The sequence below is a fragment of the Nicotiana tabacum genome, chromosome 7, assembly GCF_000715075.1.
Source record: "Nicotiana tabacum cultivar K326 chromosome 7, ASM71507v2, whole genome shotgun sequence".
NCBI classification, from domain to species: Eukaryota; Viridiplantae; Streptophyta; class Magnoliopsida; order Solanales; family Solanaceae; genus Nicotiana; species Nicotiana tabacum.
In genome coordinates this window covers 140855212-140875990 of record NC_134086.1, presented here as the reverse complement: position 1 = coordinate 140875990, position 20779 = coordinate 140855212, and the positions used below count along the sequence as shown (strand labels likewise).

Here is a 20779-nt window from a genome sequence, read left to right as displayed (position 1 = left end):
ATTATAAAAAGTCGACGCTGGTATAGCGAAATTATCCTCTATAGATGCCTTCGGCGGAATCAAAATAATATTTATATGTCATGCATTGCTTGCAAATGTCAGATCAAGAGACATGATAGTGTTAACAATAAGAACAAGTGGTGTACGAGTAATGATTTTATTTTAAGGTCGTACACCTCACTTTAGATTTGATACACCTCTTCAAATAATTAATATAACCATCACAGATATATCAAAGCAGGGCAAGAGTACTAAATTTATAAGGAAACCAAAAGCGATAATATGGGATGAGGCGCTTTTGGCTAAACGTCAAACAATCGAAACAATCGCCCAGAGTTTTAGAGATATATTGGATATCGATAACCCGTTTGGTAGAAAAGTAATAGTTTGGGATGCGGTTTCTGTCAAGTACGATCAGTAGTTCCAAAATTGACCAAAGCAAAAAATGTAAAAGCTAGTTTGCCAAAACTATACTTGTTACATCAAATGAAAAATATTCAAATGACAAGAAATATAAAAGTAAGAACAGATCCAACATTCAGTGACTTTTTGCTTAGTCTCGGAAATGAAGAAGGGCATCCAATAAGGATATTTGGTTCTAATACAAAAAACACCGTCTATAAAGAAGCGTTTGGTAAGATACTATTACATTAGATACCTTTAAATTACAATACATAATTATCTACTTAACATGACTAAAATTGATCATTTGTGTAAGTTATGTTAATGTACTTTTATTTTGAATTCACATATTATGCTAATGTAATAGTAATATTTTTCTCCATTTAGATGATTGTTGTAGTATTATATATATAAAGTTTCTCTCATTAATTAAATTTTATTATTCATTCATATAATATTTAAAACATCATGTACCATTATTAACCTGCAACACACGATTTAGATACTAGTTTACTTTTGTACTCATGAAATTATCCCAAAGTAAAAAGGAAAAGGAAAAAGACAATAAATAAGGTGTTTAAAACCCTTCTCCCAGTTTTGAGAGTCTCACTTGAGAAGTACTTTGTATTTTCTCTCTTCCCTCTATTCCTCCTCAGCCCTCCTGCCACCTGCTCACCTCCCTCAGTTGCTCTGTTCTCCGGTGGCGTACAACTTCAGAAGCTCAGTGTACCAACATTCGTTACATAACCCTTTTAGCCGAAAAGCTGAATTTTTCTCTGCAATTAAAGAAACCCCATCAACATTTATCGCATCTTCAGCATTTTTAGCTTCTGTTTTGCACCATGAATGCTCCTATAATTGGTAATCTTCTGCCCCCTGAGACCCCAATCCACAAAGATTCTTATTTCTTTATTTCTGTTTTTTGAAATTTTCGTATGTTTTGCGATTTTTTTCGTCATGAATGTACTGATAAGAATGAATGTAGGTGCACAGATACATGCTTTTGATTGAAAATTTTATTTTTTCTAATGGGTGAATTTTTCTCTTAAAAAGTAAAAGATACCCGTTAATATTTGGTGCAGCTTCAGCATTCTAACCTTTTATATTTACATAATGCTCCTGTTTCTGCTGCTGCTGCTGTTGTTGTTGTTGTTGTTGTTGTTGTTGTTGTTGTTGTTGTTGTTGTTGTTGTTGTTGTTGTTATTCCTACATGCTAACCAAAAAGCTAAATTTCTTTCTTTGAAAATAAAAGAAGAAAACCCCCCTTTAGTATCTAAGGGCAGCTTCAGCAATTTTGGCTTCTATACTAATTTTATTCCATTAAAAAAAATACTGCTTTCGTTTCTTCTCTTTTATTTTTAGGTTTCTTTTTGTTAAATTTTGATAAGAATGAATATAGGTGCACATACATAGGGATAAATTTGAAGTCTTTTCATCTGTTTAAATTTTTTCTTTTTGCTATGTGTTTAATTCTGATCGCATGCTTACTATTTGCTTTTGTTCTTTTGGGTTCTTTTCTGGGATAAAGATCCATTGCAGGGAGATTTCCCTGAAGTTATAGAAGAGTACTTGGAGAATGGAATCATGAAATGCATAGCCTTCAATCGTCGTGGTACCCTTCTTGCAGGTATACTGTGAATAACTCTTAACTGGACTTGTTTTCCCCTTTGATTGTGCTTTTGACACAACTAACATGAACTATGCAGGTTTTGGTTCTTCTTTTGACACTGGTTTTGCTGAAAAAAATCAATTTTCTTTTTCTCTCGTTATTATTATGAATCGTGTTTGCTTGGTGAGGGTTAGAATATTCATAGGCAGAGGGTTATGTAAAAACATTTTAAGAGATAAATTTATATAATTGTAAAGCAGCTTTCTTGGGTGTCATGAAAGGCTTTAGTCAAAAGGTTTTGCTTTAACCAATCATTTGTCCAGTGGCAACAACAACAACAACAACAACAACCCAGTGTAATCCCACAAGTGGGGTCTTGGGATGGTAGTATGTACGCAACCTTACCCCTACCCTGGAGGGCAATAGGGCATAGAGACTATTTCCGATATACCCAATCATTTGTTCAGTGGATCTATCTTAATATTATCCTATAATTCGGTAGTTCATGTAGTTCTTTTGCTTCCATTCTTGTTTTTGTTTTTTGTTTTTTGAAGCATCATGTTTAATTAGATTAATATAATCAACTGATATCTGAAATCAGTTGATATCTTGTTGGTGCTAAAAAGCTTAAGATTTTGGTTGTCGCTTTAGATTAATAACTTTTAGGAAAGAGATGCTCGGTTTGTGAAACCTAAAATGCATTGAATTTTACAGCTGGATGCTTTGATGGAAATTGCCTTATCTGGGATTTTGAGACCAGAGGCATTGCAAAAGAATTCAAGGACGAAGAGTGTGTTGCCTCAATTACAAGTGTTTGTTGGTCAAAGTATGGTCACCGCATACTTGTCTCTGCTGCTGATAAGTCCTTGACGCTGTGGGATGTGGTCAAAGGAGAGAAGATAACTCGGACCACTCTACAGCAAACCCCTTTACAAGCTCGCCTACATCCTGGGTCCTCTACTCCATCTATTTGCTTGGTGTGCCCCCTTTCATCTGCTCCCATGATTGTTGATTTGGACACAGGAAACGTGACTGTTCTCCCTGTCTCGCCGACTGAAGGAGGAAATGGACTTGCTCCTGCTTCAAGAAATAAATCTTCAGATGGATCTGCCCCATTTTCTCCCACTGCAGCTTGCTTTAATAAGTATGGAGATCTGGTTTATGTGGGGAACTCCAAAGGGGAAATACTAATAATTGACCATAAAAATGTTCAAGTGCGTGGTATAGTTCTTGTTCCAGGCAGCGCTGTTATAAAGAACATTGTGTTTAGCAGAAATGGACAGTATCTCTTAACAAATTCCAATGATCGCTCAATAAGGATATACGAGAACCTTCTTCCCATAAAAAATGCACTTACGGGTCTAGATGAAGCAACCAATGACCTGAATGAGCTTGAAGGGGTAGAGAAGCTGAAAGCTGTTGGAGCGCAATGTTTAGCGCTGTTTCGGGAGTTTCAGGATTCTGTCACCAGAGTGCACTGGAAGGCTCCATGTTTTAGTGGTGATGGCGAGTGGGTTGTTGGTGGTTCTGCCAACAAAGGAGAGCACAAGATCTACATCTGGGATCGGGCCGGTCATCTTGTGAAAATTCTTGAAGGACCAAAGGAAGCGATAATAGATCTAGCTTGGCATCCTGTCCATCCTATTGTTGTCTCTGTTTCGCTAGCTGGGGTAGTCTATATTTGGGCAAAAGACTATACCGAGAATTGGAGTGCTTTTGCTCCTGATTTCAAAGAACTTGAAGAAAACGAGGAGTATGTTGAAAGGGAAGATGAATTTGATCTCAATCCGGAAATTGAGAAGGTGAGGGTATTACTTGTTGAACTTCTTGAAAAGGAAAGAAGTATAATAGATAATGTGTCCTTCATTCTTTTCTTTTTCTGTTTTTTGATATGAACATGCTGCTGCAGGTTAAAGAGTCAGATGCTAATGAGGACGAAGATATTGATATTGTTGGCGTGGAGAACGATTCAACTTTCAGTGATTCAGATATGTCACAAGGTGAAATTTGCTTCTTGCCTGCTGATCCAATTCCTGATGCTCCAGAGCAGCAGGACAAGTGTGTTGGTAGTACCTCAAAGCTAGGAGAGAGCAACCAATCTGGATCCCCTATTTCAGAAGAGGCTGGACAAAATGGGCAAGTGAATCACGAGTCCAGTCCTTTTGAAGGTGGTAAGACATTTTTTATTATACCTTAAATAAATCAAACTATTATGAATCCTGTGATTCAAGAATTTTATGTGAAAGAAAATGTTGATAAAATCTATATCCAGTTGACAGTCATAAATGACAGCCTCCTAAGGTTACCAGCTCTAAGTTTAACTTTAACGCATATGTTTCAATATTTGCAGAATTTGTGTCAGAACTTTTTCTTGGATATCAATCAACTATGCCTAGATCCCAATCTCAAGATTTTTTTTAGAATGCCCAACTCAAGTACATTTCTTGGATAGTGAAATTAATATTGCTATTAGATGACTCAAAGGTCTATATTGGCTTGTTGCCTTTGTTCTGTCTTTGTTATCTTATGTTTTGTTTGTTTTTTGAGTGTATTTGTCTTTTAGTTTTCAACATATCACCATTTTGTGTTTTATCTTCCCTATTCGAGTTGTTTATATGTTTTATATATGTGTGTTTGTAGTGCGTGAAAGATGCTGTCCTCAAATATTACACAAATAACAAATTTTACTAAATATAGCACATATTCCACTGGAGGGGGAACAGAAGATATCTGTTTTAATAGAAAACATATGTACCAAACGTGATTTTTATTCTTTGTTCATGAATGACCTCTGCTGTTCAGTTATGATAGGGGACTCTTTTCTTAGAACGAACAAAGATTTGGCTTCTTATTAGCAAATATGTATTCTTTATTGTTGTCAGGTCTCAGATTTCCCATTGTTGATGGAGCCTTCCTACTATCTGTCTTAAGAACCTGTAAAATAGGCTATGAAATCCTATCACGCCATTTGAACAAGTGATGTTACTCTTATAGATCAATTGTAAAACACAGCTTGGTCTCTGAACATGTAGGGAAGTCACCATGTACACTGAAGCAGAACTGTTAAGAGTTCAATTTACTCATTAGTTCTGCTAGGAATCCTTGGATATTTTCTTTCATAATGTGCTAATAGGTATCTTTATCTGGGAAAGCTTAATTTGGCCTTGCAATGGAAAGAGAATGTGAAATTTAGTTACACATCTGTATGAATCTTGATAGTAGATAACTTATAGTTAAATCTTTTTTACTTTCTTATTTTAAGTTAACACAGCCATTGATAATTCTGCTGCAGAGGACACAGGCACAACATGCATGAAAAGGAAACGAAAGCCTTCGGAGAAGGTATTGGAGTTGCAAGCTGAGAAGGTTAAGAAACCCTCGCAGAAGACAAAACCATCTGGTAAACATCAAAACTGAAAGAATACCTGTAATCAGTTGGAAATTAATGAGTTCCTATCCAGAACATCTTAAACCCTCCTGTGGTAACTTTTCCTGTTTTAATGTTTGAGACAGCACTCAAAACTTTATTTATGGCCATTAGAGTACCACCTTTAATTCAGGAATGACAATGAGCATTCCTTGAGATGTTCCTATAAACTCGAGTTCCAATGGATATTGTTTTAGGTTAGTTCTTGGTGCAACTTCATTTACTGATCTGGGACCTTCCCCCTCCCCATGTAACTCTCTGTACCTCTCATGCAAAGAAAAAACAGTTTATATTTTGGTGATGGTTAGTTAGAGTTGATGTTTCTTGCATATAGAACTGAAACTATCTTAAAATTGTCTGTCTTTGGTATTTTCCCTTTTAGATATCTCGAGTTGCCGCTCAACTCTCAAATACAGATTCCTTAAACTTCTTTATATTCTGTTCTTTCTGCATGCTGTCATGATATATAGCTGGCTAATAGTCGGATCGAAGCTTAGTTGGGCTATTAATTAGGAGTTTGACTTTGGGCACTTATTTTTCTCTAAAGGACTGTGAATTTTAGCTAAAATATGCATAAGGGTGTTGGGTGAAGGAGAGACTAATCCAATTCTACTCTGTCAATCTTTTATTTTTCGTTTTCTCTACTTCATTGCTTTGAGAAATATCTAGTGTAGAACCCTATATTAAGCCCTCCTTAAAATTCGAAGTCAACTGACAAATTTCTCAAAAGCAAAAATGTAAAAAACTGACACGACCCTTTTCTCAATTACAATGGGTTGCAAGGTAGAAGTATTGTTTCTCCTGTTAAAAAAAAAGAAGTTAGAAGTATTGTTTCTTGGGTTACTGTTAAATGATCTCCATAAGTACTGGCTTACGCATGTTGTTTTGAGCTTCTTTGGTTATTCTATCACTTCATAGATGCTCAAGAATTGATTAAGTTAAAATTTTCAAAGTTTTGTTATAACATCCATTTTAGTTTTCTGGTATTCTCACTTTTTTGGCATTAAGAGTTTTATGAAACTCCTAAATCTATCAATTCTTGCAACGTTACTGCTTGTTTTATTTTTTTAATTCTTTAACCATTTCTTTATTATAGACATTAACGTAGTCATGTAGCAATGCACTATTCATGTTAATACAGTAAACACAAAAGTAAATTTTATTTTAAAATAGGATCCATATTATGCTTTAACCAGGAAAAAAAGAATAGAAAATGCTCCAAAAGCCAGAATTTAAGCAACTATCTTTTATGCATTAGTACTAAGTATCCTTTCTCTTTAAAACCAACAATCAAATGTTCAGTTTAATCTCCACAATTTTATGCTGTAATTTGATTTTAGGAATCTATTTTTCGTTTTTTGTTCATTTTTGAGGAGTTTTTATTTTTGTGTGTGTTTGGGGGGGGGGGGGGGTAGGGGAAATGATGTGTCTGATATTAATTGAAACTTTTAGCAGCTCTATCAGTGAGCTAACACTCAATTCTTGGTTTCTTTTTCACATTTTACTTCTCATTTCTTTTTCGTCACAAACAAGTTATATGTGGTTTACTAACTATGATTAAAATTTTAAAATAAAAGTTGACGTTATTATAAGGTACATATAGTTTGGTTTTGTTGTTTAAATGCTTGGAAGTAAAAACATGTTACTTCGAGTGACATTAACATTGCCAGAAATTTATCATCCAATGTTAAATTTGAGATTTCAAACCTTATAGTTTTTTTTTTTGGTAGGAACCTTATAGTTGCTATATACATATTTATAGCTATTAATGTAAAAGTAGTGACATTCTGTATTTTTTATGAACAAACTAACTGGTGACCATGCTTTGGAACTGCTTAGGATATATTGTTGAAAAATTTATATTTCAAGTCAATCAAGTATGCCTCGATAAAAAATTAAACCTATTTATTTAAAATTCATTGTCTTGTTTAATTTTAGACAGGGCAAGAAGATGCAATCATGCAATTATAATAGGAAAAAATATTTCTCTAAAATAAAGAAACAAAATAATCCCGAGGTTCATGAAATGATTTAGTTTCTTAATAATTAAGCTTGAAGTTACTGAAATCAATTTGTTCACTAAGATAAGGGATTAGTATGAATTACAAGTATGTAACAAAGAAACAAGCTAATTAAATCGATATGGAACTTAAATTCTAGAGTAATGGAGTTTTACCTATAAAAAGTAAGTTTTGCAGAGAAATCTAATGGTAGTCAGTCTTATTGTATAAAATAGGGAAACAAAACAACTGTGAGTAAAAAGGTTAATTTCTGTCATAGATATTTTACCTGTAAAAGTGGTTATCAAAGAATATGCTTCTACCTATAAAAGATACGTTTCCTAGAGAATAATGAATTTGTATAAAAATAATTCGTGTGTGTGTGTGAAGCAAAAAAGGTGAATTACAGGTATCTAATATTAATGAATTAGTAGATCAAGTAATTAGATTGATATTGACTGGAATAAGGAAAAATAATCTTAATTATCAAAATAATTGCTAATGTTGAGATATGTCTATGAATCAATCTTACGTACAAAATGAGGAAAATTAATGTTTGGAGTAAGTAATAATAAATTGGTTTCCTAAAAACAAATTACAGACATCTGATTTGGTTAACTAAATTAAGGAAATTAGTTATGGGTGCTCAACATGATTAGATTGACATTAATATTTCAAGGAAACAAAATTATAATAAACAAATATTATTGATCTCAATTTACAAAAGAGGTAACAAATTAATTTCGAAGTATTAAATAGATGTGGTTTTGATTAATGTGGAAACTTCTCTGTTCATTTCATTTTATATGAAGGTGTTTTGTTAGACATGGAGTTTAAGATAGAACAGAGAAAACTTTGACACATAAACTAAATCTATATAATGTACCTCCTTGTCAAAAAGTATGTATAACATAACAAAGATCCCCCTAGTATTTAGTGGTTTATGTTATTCCCTATAAGAGCATGTTATCATGGTAAATGAAAATGTTAGTACTAAAGAGTTTCAAATATAAAAAGGTTTTGGTCTTTTTGGAATAGACCAAATAGGAAAAAAGTGTCATACAAAATGGAGTGAGAAGGAAAAAAGGGAATGGAAAGAGTATAAGAAAGTATATTATCAACCTTGAGAAAATTGATAGATATGAACTGTCAGTGCCTATGCAGAGAATATTAAGCGACAAATGATATGATCAGATATATTATTTCTTTGTTGGCAAAAGTATCGTATTCACTGTTGAATGCAGCGCCCTTGATGCTGCATAATATTTACAAATTTAATGTCTAGTTAGGTCAATAAATCTAGATAACATCTAGGTATAGTACATTAATTTATCTGCACCACAAAGACGTTTTCCTTGACAACGTTGTTTCAGCTTTAATGTGGAAATGGCCTTCCCTCCAATGCACCTCCTATTTCTGCTTCCAGTGTTGGCCATGCTATACATAATGGTGTCATTTCCATAATTCCTAGTTCCGAGTAGAATGACTTTTCCACGTTGAACATGTCAGTATAATTGTTCTTAGCAGCACCTACTTGCATTGAGCCAGAGGTAAAAGCATATATCATACCTCTCTGGCCACGTCACGATGGAAAAGGAGAGGGATTAACTGTTTCCTCCTCATTTTTGCACATGGAGAACCAACTGCTCAGCTTCTAATTTTCTTCTTTAGATTTTCCATAGTTAAGATGCTTCCTGGCACATAATGCAGTTAGAGGCAGCCTGTTTTGCGTAAAATGAGCATTTCGTTGATCTTGTCCGTTCTTTGAATCATCACATTCTCTTCTAGATATTCTGTTACAACTTTGTGCATAATTTGGAATAAATAGTCTCCTGTCAATTATTATGTGGTGACTCACAAGCGTGATATGATCAGTTCTTATGCATATGACATAATATGTAACAAGCTTGGCTTTCTGTGAGGTGAAAACTAGCCACATATTCAATGCTCAAGCTTCAGAAGAAAGTGTAATTAGTACTTTGACTTTTGGCTTCATCTGCTAAACGAAAATACATAATAGTGAGCTGTTTGGTGGTTCTATTTTCTGAAATTTTAAGTTTCCTACCTGATATTTCAATTCTCAAAGAGATAGTTCAGTACATGTCCTTAGCAATTGACGGACAAGCCTGGAATTTATGAGTGAAGAATGATATGATAAAGATAAATGAGCCATCCATAAGTTGTCTGTATGCTCAAAACCCAACATTGTAAGTTAAGTCAGATATAGACTTCACTAACCAAATATATTATCATATTGACAATTTTGGAGCATCTGAGATTATTTTCGAAAGAGAAGCCGAGAGGGACTTTTTTTGCCAAATGCAAAGTGAATTACTCCAAAATGTAGTAGATTATATAGTGTGTGTGTTGTGTGGGTATTTTAGAAACAAGTACTCGTTAGTTTTGGTTCACTTCCAGATGGTGTGTCAATTATCTACTGTAAAAGCTGAGCTCAAGAGAAGATTATATCATATTCATCAGCCAAGACATGGTTTGACAAGCCTAACCTTATAATTGCGCTTGGTTGACAAATTAAAAGTTGCTATTACTTTTGTTTGACAAATTATGATGTCAATATGTATGTAGTATGCGAGAGTTTTATTCTTTTGCTTTCTGCTAATTTTACTTTTAGTCTATTTTCTTGTGCTTAAACTATTTAACCTTCAATACAGTTGAAACAAGCTAATTTGGTTTTGACAGTAATTATAAATTTTAACATTAAGAGGCTTTCTGCTATAGTAACTTTAACCACCAACTTTAACAAGTTTTTATCCCACAGTAGCTTTGACCACCCCACCACCTTGTTCCCTACTAGTTTCTATCCTAAATGCCACAAAACACTCTGCCATACTTCGCAACTGTGGTAACCTTTTGGATATCATTGCCATCCTATATATAGTGAAGGGGGGAGTGGGGACTGGGATTATTAAGGTCTGAAAGTCATGAAGGAAAGTTGTAGGATTAGGATATTTGGTAGGACTAGGACGTGAAAGCTGTTTATGTACGTCCTGTTTCTTCTACATTTTCTCTTTGTCTTATGCTGACATTACCTCATATCCAACAATAAGTTATGATCTAGAATCATTCCCTATTATTGTGAAACCTTTTTCGTTATGCTTTCTAATAATTTTACTGCATATCGTGACGTTTGCAGGTTAATATCTGATCGAGGCGAAGCAGATTAAGAGATTGCTTCACTGGAGGTCAGGCTAATTTGCACAACAGTAAGCTGTGAATTAAGTGTAAACCAGCTAGTGATCCCATCTATAAATGGGCTGTAGAGCGCATTGATGCTGCTTTTGAAGTTGTCCAGACTTGCACCAACGAACAGATTTTTTAGCGGGGTGGTAGCAGTCAATCCACAATCCAGACACTTAGAAAGACTTAACTGTTAACATGAACTGACATTAGAGCATTACGTTAGATTTATCCCCTGCTGAAGAAACAAGAGTTGAAGGGGCAGCGTCTGAAGAACTTTGCCTTCTGTCATGGATAGAGATTCATCAATGCTTGTATATTCTGCATGTGAGGAGAATCTGAACTACAAGGTTAGACGGTGTGTGTGTGGGGGGGGGGGGGGGTATCCATGTAACTGAGCCATTCAAATCTTGCTTATAGTACAGTAACTCTGACAAAATATGTTTAACTTAGACTTGAAAGAATTATTTATTTCTACATTTCACATATCCACTTTTCAACCCCATCTCCTTTTATTTGCACAAATTAAAAGTATCACAATTCAAGTAAATTTGTACATTTTTACATAATTGAAGTGTTGTTATTTACTCAGCTCTCCCAGACCCTATGGAGTGATAAAGATAAGCCCCAAGTGCCATAATCACCAGCACAGCCGCTCCAGCATTCACAAGCAGTTGTCGCTCTTCATTTAGCTCTGCAATGCTTTTCTTCAAATTGCCAATACTGAATTCACCACCAGGATGAGAAGATGCACCAGCAGCTAAATTACCTGTAATTTGCCTATCTTTTGATTCTTTGTGCTCAACTTTTTCTTGGAACTTCTCTATTAATTCTTTACTCTTTTCAGCAACCTTCTTTCCTCCTGCTTCATGGCTCTCCTTCTTTTCAACTTCCTTGCCCCTTTTGACCAATTGTGTTCTGTTCTGATCCGACTTGTCTTCTTCTTTACTCTTTTGAATCTTTGGCTCAATACTCCCTACTAGACCTTCCAATATTTTCGTCTCATCTCCTTGTTTTCCCTGTATTCCTCTAGAATCTTGATCTTTGTCTACATGTTGAGGCTTTGGCAATTGAGCTGTGGGTTTTAAAGGGGTTGGTTTTCTTGGGATTTCAATAGTTGGATAAGTAGTTTTGGGAGGAAAATCAGTAGTATCCTTATGAGTCTTTGATGATTCAGCAGAAATCCCAAGTTGACCTTCCAAAATTTTCTTCTCATCTCTTTGCCTTTCCTTTACTCTTGCAGAATCTTGATCTTTGACAACATTTTGAGGCATTGGCAATGGAGCTGTGGGTTTTAAAGGGGTTGGTTTTCTTGGTGTTTCAACAGTTTTGGGAGGAAAATCTGTAGTATCCTTTTGAGGGGGTGGAGGGGTTATTGGAGGAGTTTGTTTTGTTAGTTCATCTGATAATTGTTTGGGCATTTTCCATGGCATAGTGATGGTAAGGATTCCATTCTCAAATTTGGCATGGATACCTCTCATGTTAGAGTCATCTGGTGCTTGAAAATCTTCTTGAAAACGATTCCATTTGTTTCCTGCTACTAACCGTTCTCCACGTACCCTCACTGTGTTCTTGCCTTCTGTGCTTACTCTAATATTCTCCTTCAGGAAACCTGCAGGCAAATCAAGATAATTTGAAGTTCTATTCTTGAAACATATTATAAAAGTGTTTCAAGATAATGTGAAGTTTATATTCTTTCTGTTCCACTAAGATACATAATGTGAGTTTTGCAATTGTTATATCCTGTAGTTCAGAATCACAAAAAAAATAAATCTATATGAACTATTGCAACAGAGAAAATTTCACGTTCCATAAAACCAACTTCAATGCGAGGAGAATAACAAAAAAATGTGAGGATATGACAGTTTAGTTCTTGCTCATAAAATATTAAAATAGTTTTAAGAGAAATTTTTATTCAAACCCAATGCACGGAACAAACCAATAAATGTATGACATACGTCATTAAAAAAAAACTATCCTTTAATTATGATTGAGTTAAAAATCTAAAATCTTCAAATCTTAAAAAGTTAATATTCTTGGCAGGGCTTAATGAAAGGAAAGGCAAAAAAAAAAAAAAAAAATCAATGTTAGAGCATATATAAGTATTCTACAAAGTAAAATGTTAGACCGTTATTCATTTTCTTTAAAAGTGGATTTTCAATTGTTTATATTAACTCTTAAAAATAAATCGTGTAGTTTTCTATGTTTCTCCTATCCGATTGAACGATCTCTCCAAGCCTACCTATAATTTCAAACAAGTATATGACAATCATCAACGTAACACAATATGTTTCAGTAATTCACATACGAGAAAAAGAAATTGGATTAGAAAAAGATAAGTTTTGTAGCAGAATGGAAATAAATGAACAGACCAGGAAGATAAATAAGTAGTTTTTCAGCCTCTTCCTCTTGATGCCGCTCAAAAATTGGCCTAAAATCTTCATAAACTGGTCGAACGGCTGCTCGTGGTGGCCGATTAGGGCGGTTCGGTCGAACTCCACCACCTCTTGGTCTCATTGCCATTTATCAATAAAAAGAAGTGCAAATTTCTCTTAAATTCTCTTGTTTTTGCTTTTGTCAATGATTTGAGACTTTGAGAGCTTTGATGAATATTTTTTGGATTACAATATCTTCCATTTTATATGTGTGTGTTTGCATTGCATGGGACATCAAAGACTTTGAGAATTGTAAGTTTTGGTTTTGTTTGTTTTCTTAAGGATGAAACTATTCCAATTTCATTACTTCAATGTTGTGGTTGTGGTCGTTTGAGGTTTGTCCAATTGGAGAAGGTAAAGCAACTAAGTTCTTTGTTTGTGCTACACACTTCCCTAGCCAGGACAAAGAATTTCAGGAGTTATGTAATAAACTAGGCACAAAATTTAACCGAATGTCCCTTTTTAGGCCATTATTTATATTTTGTCACCTTTTTAAATATTTTTGCAAATTATAACGAACTATAAAAAACTTTATGAAGTGGTCTAAAGTTGTCTGGAAGCGACAGGGTAAATTTTTCATTCTTCTGATTGTGTAGCACATGGGTTATATTTGCAGAACTTTTAAAAACACGGACAAAATATAAACAGTGGCCTCTAATGGAGGGGCTATTTGTGCAGTTCAGCCATACCATAGGTATATATATATATATATATATATATATATATATATATATATATATATATATATATATATATATTTAGCTGGTCTACAAAGATACTATATATATATATATACACACACCTTTTGGGAGTCCAATGATTTCTGTCTAATTGAGAACCTAATTTCACCGTGGAAATAACACCAAGTAGTCATTTTTAAGTATGCTATTTAAAATATATTCACAGTTTACAATATATTTAAAGATTAGTCAATTCGCTCAAACTTCAGGACACGACATCATGAAGTTTAAATCTTAAAGTTCAAACTTGAGGACATTGTGTCCTAGAGTTCAAAATTTGGGTCCAAAAATATGAATCTTATATTTCTGAATTTTAAATTAGCAATTCAGAAATTCAGGACACTTAGTCCTGAATTCCAAATTTAGTAGCTCAAAAATTCAGGATACTAGTCCTGAGGTTTGGATGAATTAGCTAATATTTAAATACATTATAAATTTTGAATATATTTTAAACAACATGCTTAAAAGTGGTGCATCGATTTGGAAAATTTACCTGTCATAGCTAATTCTAACGGTTATTTATGGATGATAACTACCTTCTAATTTAATTACTTTTTGTTAGTATTTTAGCATTTTAATATTAAAATAAAATATGTCATAATTCCCACTACTTCATAATGTAGAAAATGGCCATAACTTCCATAACTCCCACTACTCCATGATATAGAAAATGGCCATAACTCTTTTGTAACTCTTCTCCCATGTTCTCCATGATTTCATAACTTACTACCCCACTTTCTTCCAATTTAATTCAAGGAAGAATTTCTACACCTATAAATAGAAGTCTTTCTTCCATAATGTGGTAAGTGAAAAATAATTGAGAGTGTTTCAATAATGTGAGGTTAAAGTTGTGAAAAAAGAAGAAGAGCGTTTTTACTTTTGTTGAAGGAAGCTGTTCATCTTGGTGGAGCTTTGGACTCAACAACTTGTCCAGAGTTTGTTCGAGCCATACGACGTGATCGGGCTGTTGTATCCTGGGGGAGACAAGTCAAGAAGATTAATGCTGGACCAGTGAAAACTTTGCTGCAACGGGATTGAATTTCCTTAAAGAGAGCGAGATATCCGTGCCTCAACCTGAAAATATTTTATTTTCTTCATTTTAGTTTTCAACTATAATTGTATTTTCACCAACAATTTTAAGGAGATTCAAATGGCTACAGTTGAAAAATCTGCGGATACCAAGGCTGGAGATCTCAACAAGTCATTCTGTTTCAATGGTACTCATTTCAAGAGATGGACGAGTAAAGTACTTTTTTATTTGAGTCTTCTCAATGTTTCTTACGTTTTAACTGAGAAGAATCCTAGCAAAATAGACAACCCATCCATGAATGATGATGAGCTAATTGCCCTTCAAGAAAAAATTAAAAAATATAATGATGATTCATACAGGTGTCGGTACATCTTCTTAATTGTCTATCTGATAATTTTTATGATTATTACGATAGAACTTACTCTACTGCAAAGAAAATTTGGAAAGCATTGCAGAGTAAGTATGATACATAGGAGGCAGGTGCGAAAAAATATGCTGCTAGTAGATTTTTCGTTTTCAAATGGTGGATAAAAAATCTGTACTAGACCAAGCTCAAGACTTCATAATGATCGTTGGAGAGCTCAGGTCCGAGGATATTAAAATTGGAGACAATCTTATTGTTTGTGGCATAATAGATAAACTTTCACCTTTATGGAACGAATTTCAAAAAACTATGCGTCACAAAAAAAAAAACTTCACTTGAGACGTTGATAATGCGGATTCGCATGGAAGAAGAGGAAAGAGGCCAAGATGCACTTATGCAATCGGAAGAGAGCACTCTACAACCCGTCACTACAAAGGTAAATTTAATTACTTCAAATAATATTACTCCTAAAACTCACAAATATACCTCTTTGAAGCCAAAGAAGAAGACTTTTAAGAAAATTATGGTAGACCTCCCAAGAAGAATAATGGTGCAAACAACCAAGCACAAAGTCAACAAGTTCAAATTGCAAAACCATGCTTTGTCTATGGCAAGAGTGGGCATATTGCTCTATTTTGTAAATTTTGGAAACATGGTCCTACACCATAGGAAAACGTTACCGAAGAGCCACTTGTGGCGGTAATAACAGACATTAACATGGTAGAAAATATTGATAGATGGTGGGCTGATTTTGGAGCAAACCGTCATGTTTGCTATGATAGATATTGGTTTAAAGTGAACAATCCATTTGAGGATCCCAAAACCATCATGCTTGGTGATTCTCACACAACCAAGGTGCTTGGAAAGGGAGAGGTCGAGTTGAAGTTCACTTCAAGAAGAATATTAACGTTGAAAGACGGACTTTATACTCCTTCAATGAGAAAAAATTTGATGTTTAGTTTTCTTTTTAACAAGGCAAGCTTCAAACCAATTATTGAGAGTGATAAATATGTAATAGTGAAAAAGAGTATTTTGTGGGTAAAGGGTAAGCATGTGATGGGATGTTCAAGTTGAATGTTGAGATGAATAAAACTTCTTCTAGTTCTGTTTATATGCTTTCTTCTATTAATTTTTGGCATGCTCGTTTGTGTCATATTAATAAGGGCAATGGGTCAAAATTGCCCCTCTACTATATTTTTGGCATGCTCGTTTTTTTGTGATGATTGTTGATACCCAATTTTCCCTATATTTTTTATATATGCATAAATACCTTCAAAATTGCATATATATGCATATATAAGCATGCACAAAGTTTATATAATTTTTCCCATAATTTTAAGGATTTAAATTGATTTATTTCCTTCCTTTTTATTCATAAAATCCCCAATAATTATCCCTCAAATTATTGTTGTGGTAATTTAGTCATTTAATTTCTATATTTATAACAAAATATAGTTAAAATATTTTTATGCATTTTTTTATAATTGCATTCCGTATTTTTAAAGCTAAATTGCATATAATTGCAATATTAGCCCATTTAATATATAATTACATGTATATGCGTGAAATTGATCTTCTATATTTTTAATCATTTTAGTAATTATTTCCATAAATTATTTATTATTTATTATAAATTATATAGGGAAAAATTGGCTATTTAAAATATAGCCAGATTTCCCTTTCAATTTCAACCCAATTTCTAAACCAAAACACCCGACCCAAACCCTGAAGTCGCCTACCCGACCCAATACCCATTAAAGATCAACGGCCCTCATGAGTTCCTTCCTTTTTTTTTATCCCAAACAACCCCCTAACCCTATCTCATTTTTCAAATCCGCCACCTCTGTATTCTCTCATCTCGTCTCCCCTCTCAACCCCTCAACCTAACCCTAGATCCTTCAATTGCCGACTTCCTTCTCCGGTGATCTCCCTTCAACTCCTAAGCCTCCAATGGCTCCTCTATTTCCATGCTCGCCTTCTCCAAGGCCTTTAGGGGCCCTGGGCCACGCTGACTTGCATCTGGGGTTTGCCATCTGGTCTGTTCTTGGCTACTTCAGTATGATTTCAAGCGAAATCTTGCTGTACCTGTTAGGATTTTGGAGATTTTAGACAGGTTCTTTCATTTTTACTTGGGTTTCTTCTGAAATTCTAATTTTTGCTTACATCTCCTAGATCTATACGATTCTTAAACGATTTGAGTCTGTTTCTTTGATGTTTTACACTCTCCTTGTAACTCTTTATAAGAGTCATCGATTTCAAAATGTTTTCACCTTCTTCTAAAATTAGGGTTTTCGGAACTTCTTCTAAAAAACTTGTTTAAACTGATTCTTTATGTTTAAACTTCTATCTCTTGCATATTTCGACTGATTCTATGTTTTACTACCTTTTCAACTTGCCTATGTTGAAAACCTTAATTTCTTAGTTCCAATCGTGGGTTTCTGAGTTTTGTTTTGATAGTGTATTCAGTTAATCTATATGTTTCTGTGATTCTGTAATTTTACCCTATGATTGCTTGCTAAGGTTCCTAATTATGGTTATCCCCACCTATTGTAGGATTTTTCCCTATTTTGTTCACCAATGTTTCTGATTCTTCACTTCTCCTACCTGTATCATGCTTATTCTACTAATTCAGATTATGCTCTACATGAATCCCTAATTTATATACGATTTTTGTCCTACTCGACCTCTTAGAGTTCTGGCTCTTGCTTACTATGTGCTTGTTCTTATAAAGTGGTGCTAAATCAGTGCTACTTTCTACTTTTGAATCCTTAAGTCTTTGTGATTGATTTTTCTCTGATTTCACGTGATATCTCTACTGATTTTTAACCTTGTAAAATATTTTCTAACCTTATTCTACGGTCAATTATGCTATTAATTGATTTCTTAAGTCGTTTCATTGATTGAAATATGCTGAACCTAGCCTCTATTACATGTTGGGTATGGTACTATGCAGAAATATTTTCTTATTTGTTATGTTCAGCTTTATATGATTTCCTTCCTTATTTGCCACATGTTTATTACCGTTTGAAGTTGACTCTTCAATTAAAGAAGTACTTACCTAGATTTCGTGACTGATTGATTCTGAGTCCCCATAATTACTGATGAACTTTGATTTTTACCTTATTTGCTACCTACTTTCAAACTATATATACACACACTCTTATTAGCACAAAACACGAACACTCTTGGTTCAAAAGCTCTCTCTCTTTTGTGCTATTTGCTACTATTCTAAGTTAGCTGGCTGCAAGCCAAGGCTAACCATTGTGTTCTCCTGCTCTTTCACGTTGCTTACTGTCTTCTTTACTGGTACGTTCTAGTGTCAATTCAAGTTCCAACAACAATATGGTTATTTTATTGCTTCAATTCATCCTGTTTCTAGTTTGCTTCTATTTATGGTTTTGTTGTGAAGCTTGTAGTTGAAATATTTACATTATTAGCATGTTATGTACTCTCCTTCCTTAGGATCAGTATATTACCCCCTCTGTGTTGTGTCAAAAACATGTCTGCACCAATTATCTCTACCTATTATGCTTACCATCATATGCTCCATGTATCCCCAAGTCCCTATCACCCATGTATGTAAGTTTGTTCTTTATGTCTGGTTCAAGTGAAATCTTGTTGTACCTGTTACGATCTTGGAGATTTTAGACAGGTTCTTTCATCTTTATTTGGGTTTCTTCTGAAATCCTATTTTTTGCTTACATCTCCTAGATCTGTACGATTCTTAAACGATTTGAGTCTGTTTCTTGGATGTTTTACACTCTCCTTGTAACTCTTTACAAGAGTCATCGATTTCAAAGTGTTTTCACCTTCTTCTAAAATTAGGGTTTTCGGAACTTCTTCTAAAAAACTTGTTTAAACTGATTCTTTATGTTTAAACTTCTATCTCTTGCATATTTCGACTGATTCTATGTTTTACTACCTTTTCAACTTGCCTATGTTGAAAACCTTAATTTCTTAGTTCCAATCTTGGGTTTCTGAGTTTTGTTTTGATAGTGTGTTCAGTTAATCTATATGTTTATGTGATTCTGTAATTTTACCCTATGATTGCTTGCTAAGGTTCCTAATTATGGTTATCCCCGCCTATTGTGTGATTTTGCCCTATTTTGTTCACCAATGTTTCTGATTCTTCACTTCTCCTACCTGTATCATGCTTATTCTACTAATTCAGATTATGCTCTACATGAATCCCTAATTTATATCTGATTTTTGTCCTACTCGACCTCTTAGAGTTCTGGCTCTTGCTTACTATGTGCTTGTTCTTATAAAGTGGTGCTAAACAAAGCTATTTTCTACTTTTGAATCCTTGAGTTTTTGTGATTGATTTTTCTCTGATTTCACGTGATATCTCTACTGATTTTTAACCTTGTAAAATATTTTCTGACCTTATTCTACGGTCAATTATGCTATTAATTGATTTCTTAAGTTGTTTCCTTGATTGAAATATGCTGAACCTAGCCTCTATTACATGTTGGGTACTGGTACTATGCAGAAATATTTCCTTATTTATTATGCTCAGCCTTATACGATTTCCTTCCTTATTTGCCACATGTTTATTACCGTTTGAATTTGACTCCTCAATTAAAGAAGTACTTACCTAAATTTCGTGACTGATTGATTCTGAGTCCCCATAATTACTGATGAACTTTGATTTTTACCTTATTTGCTACCTATTTTCAAACTATATATACACACACTCTTATTAGCACAAAACACGAACACTCTTGGTTCAAAAGCTCTCTCTTTTTTGTGCTACTTGCTACTATTCTAAGTTAGCCGGCTGCAAGCCAAGGCTAACCATTATGTTCTCCTGCTCTTTCACGTTGCTTACTGTCTTCTTTACTGGTACGTTCTAGTGTCAATTCAAGTTCCAACAACAATATGGTTATTTTATTGCTTCACTTCATCCTGTTTCTAGTTTGCTTCTATTTATGGTTTTGTTGTGAAGCTTGTAGTTGAAATATTTACATTATTAGCATGTTATGTACTCTCCTTCCTTAGGATCAGTATATTACCCCCTCTGTGTTGTGTCAAAAACATGTCTGCACCAATTATCTCTACCTATTATGTGCTTACCATAATATGCTCCATGTATCCCCAAATCCCTATCACCCATGTATGTAAGTTTGTTCTTTATGTCTGGTTCTGTGACTATGTCTGATCAGTTGTTTCTGAGCATGTCTGTACCAATTCCCAGGACCTTTGCTTGTTATGTGTTCACAATCAAGTGTTCTATGTATCCCCAAATCCCTTGATCCCTGGCTACTGAACCTGCTTTTGTTCTGTGACCCCTGGATGTGTATGAACCTGTCTTAAAGGTGTTGTGTTTGCTCCTCCACTATATTTTCAAACCGTCTCTGTTGTTTTACTAAGCTATTTCAAACAAACTTCCTCTTAGTACAGTTTTCCCACTAAAACCTTTCAACTTGTGTCAAGCACTTTCACTCTACTCCTAAGTCAATAAGTTCTGCCCCCTCCAGTATGTGTACTGCCTTGGGATCCTCTTGAGAACCCTCTGAAATCTGGCATACTGAGGCTAGCTCCACACTGCACTTATTCAATTTTGGTCGCCAA

The 20779-nt window shown here is 34.3% G+C and overlaps 2 protein-coding genes across 4 annotated transcripts; one reads left to right on the top strand and one right to left on the bottom strand.

The window, feature by feature from the left end:
• The first annotated feature begins 995 nt into the window (after window positions 1-995).
• Window positions 996-11122, top strand: LOC107817105 (protein RBL-like). Of its 3 annotated transcripts, none has more exons than XM_016642890.2 (6): window positions 996-1263; window positions 1931-2029; window positions 2726-3813; window positions 3921-4179; window positions 5304-5411; window positions 10593-11122. In XM_016642890.2, exons 1-6 carry the CDS (start codon window positions 1245-1247, stop codon window positions 10595-10597), a joined length of 1578 nt encoding a protein of 525 aa, XP_016498376.1. In that variant the 5' UTR covers window positions 996-1244; the 3' UTR covers window positions 10598-11122. The 3 variants fall into 3 exon arrangements, with proteins under 3 accessions (XP_016498376.1, XP_016498368.1, XP_075073846.1); XM_016642882.2 differs by having other exon boundaries at window positions 3921-4182; XM_075217745.1 differs by lacking the exon at window positions 10593-11122 and having other exon boundaries at window positions 3921-4182; window positions 5304-5551.
• Window positions 11083-13253, bottom strand: LOC107817121 (uncharacterized). Its single transcript, XM_016642896.2, has 2 exons — window positions 13009-13253; window positions 11083-12248 (listed from the first exon to the last, which is right to left on the bottom strand). The coding sequence occupies exons 1-2, from the start codon at window positions 13157-13159 to the stop codon at window positions 11221-11223; spliced, it is 1179 nt and encodes a 392-aa protein (XP_016498382.2). The 5' UTR covers window positions 13160-13253; the 3' UTR covers window positions 11083-11220.
• Between the last annotated feature and the right edge of the window lie 7526 nt (window positions 13254-20779).

Excerpts from the sequence above, each read along its gene's own strand:
- LOC107817105 (XM_075217745.1), top strand. Across the intron at positions 2,030-2,725 it reads TCGTGGTACCCTTCTTGCAG|CTGGATGCTTTGATGGAAAT; the intron begins GTATACTGTGAA and ends TGAATTTTACAG. Across the intron at positions 3,814-3,920 it reads TCAATCCGGAAATTGAGAAG|GTTAAAGAGTCAGATGCTAA; the intron begins GTGAGGGTATTA and ends ATGCTGCTGCAG.
- LOC107817121 (XM_016642896.2), bottom strand. The coding sequence starts at position 13,159 with ATGGCAATGAGACCAAGAGGTGGTGGAGTTCGACCGAACCGCCCTAAT. Across the intron at positions 12,249-13,008 it reads ACTACTTATTTATCTTCCTG|GTTTCCTGAAGGAGAATATT; the intron begins GTCTGTTCATTT and ends ATTTGCCTGCAG.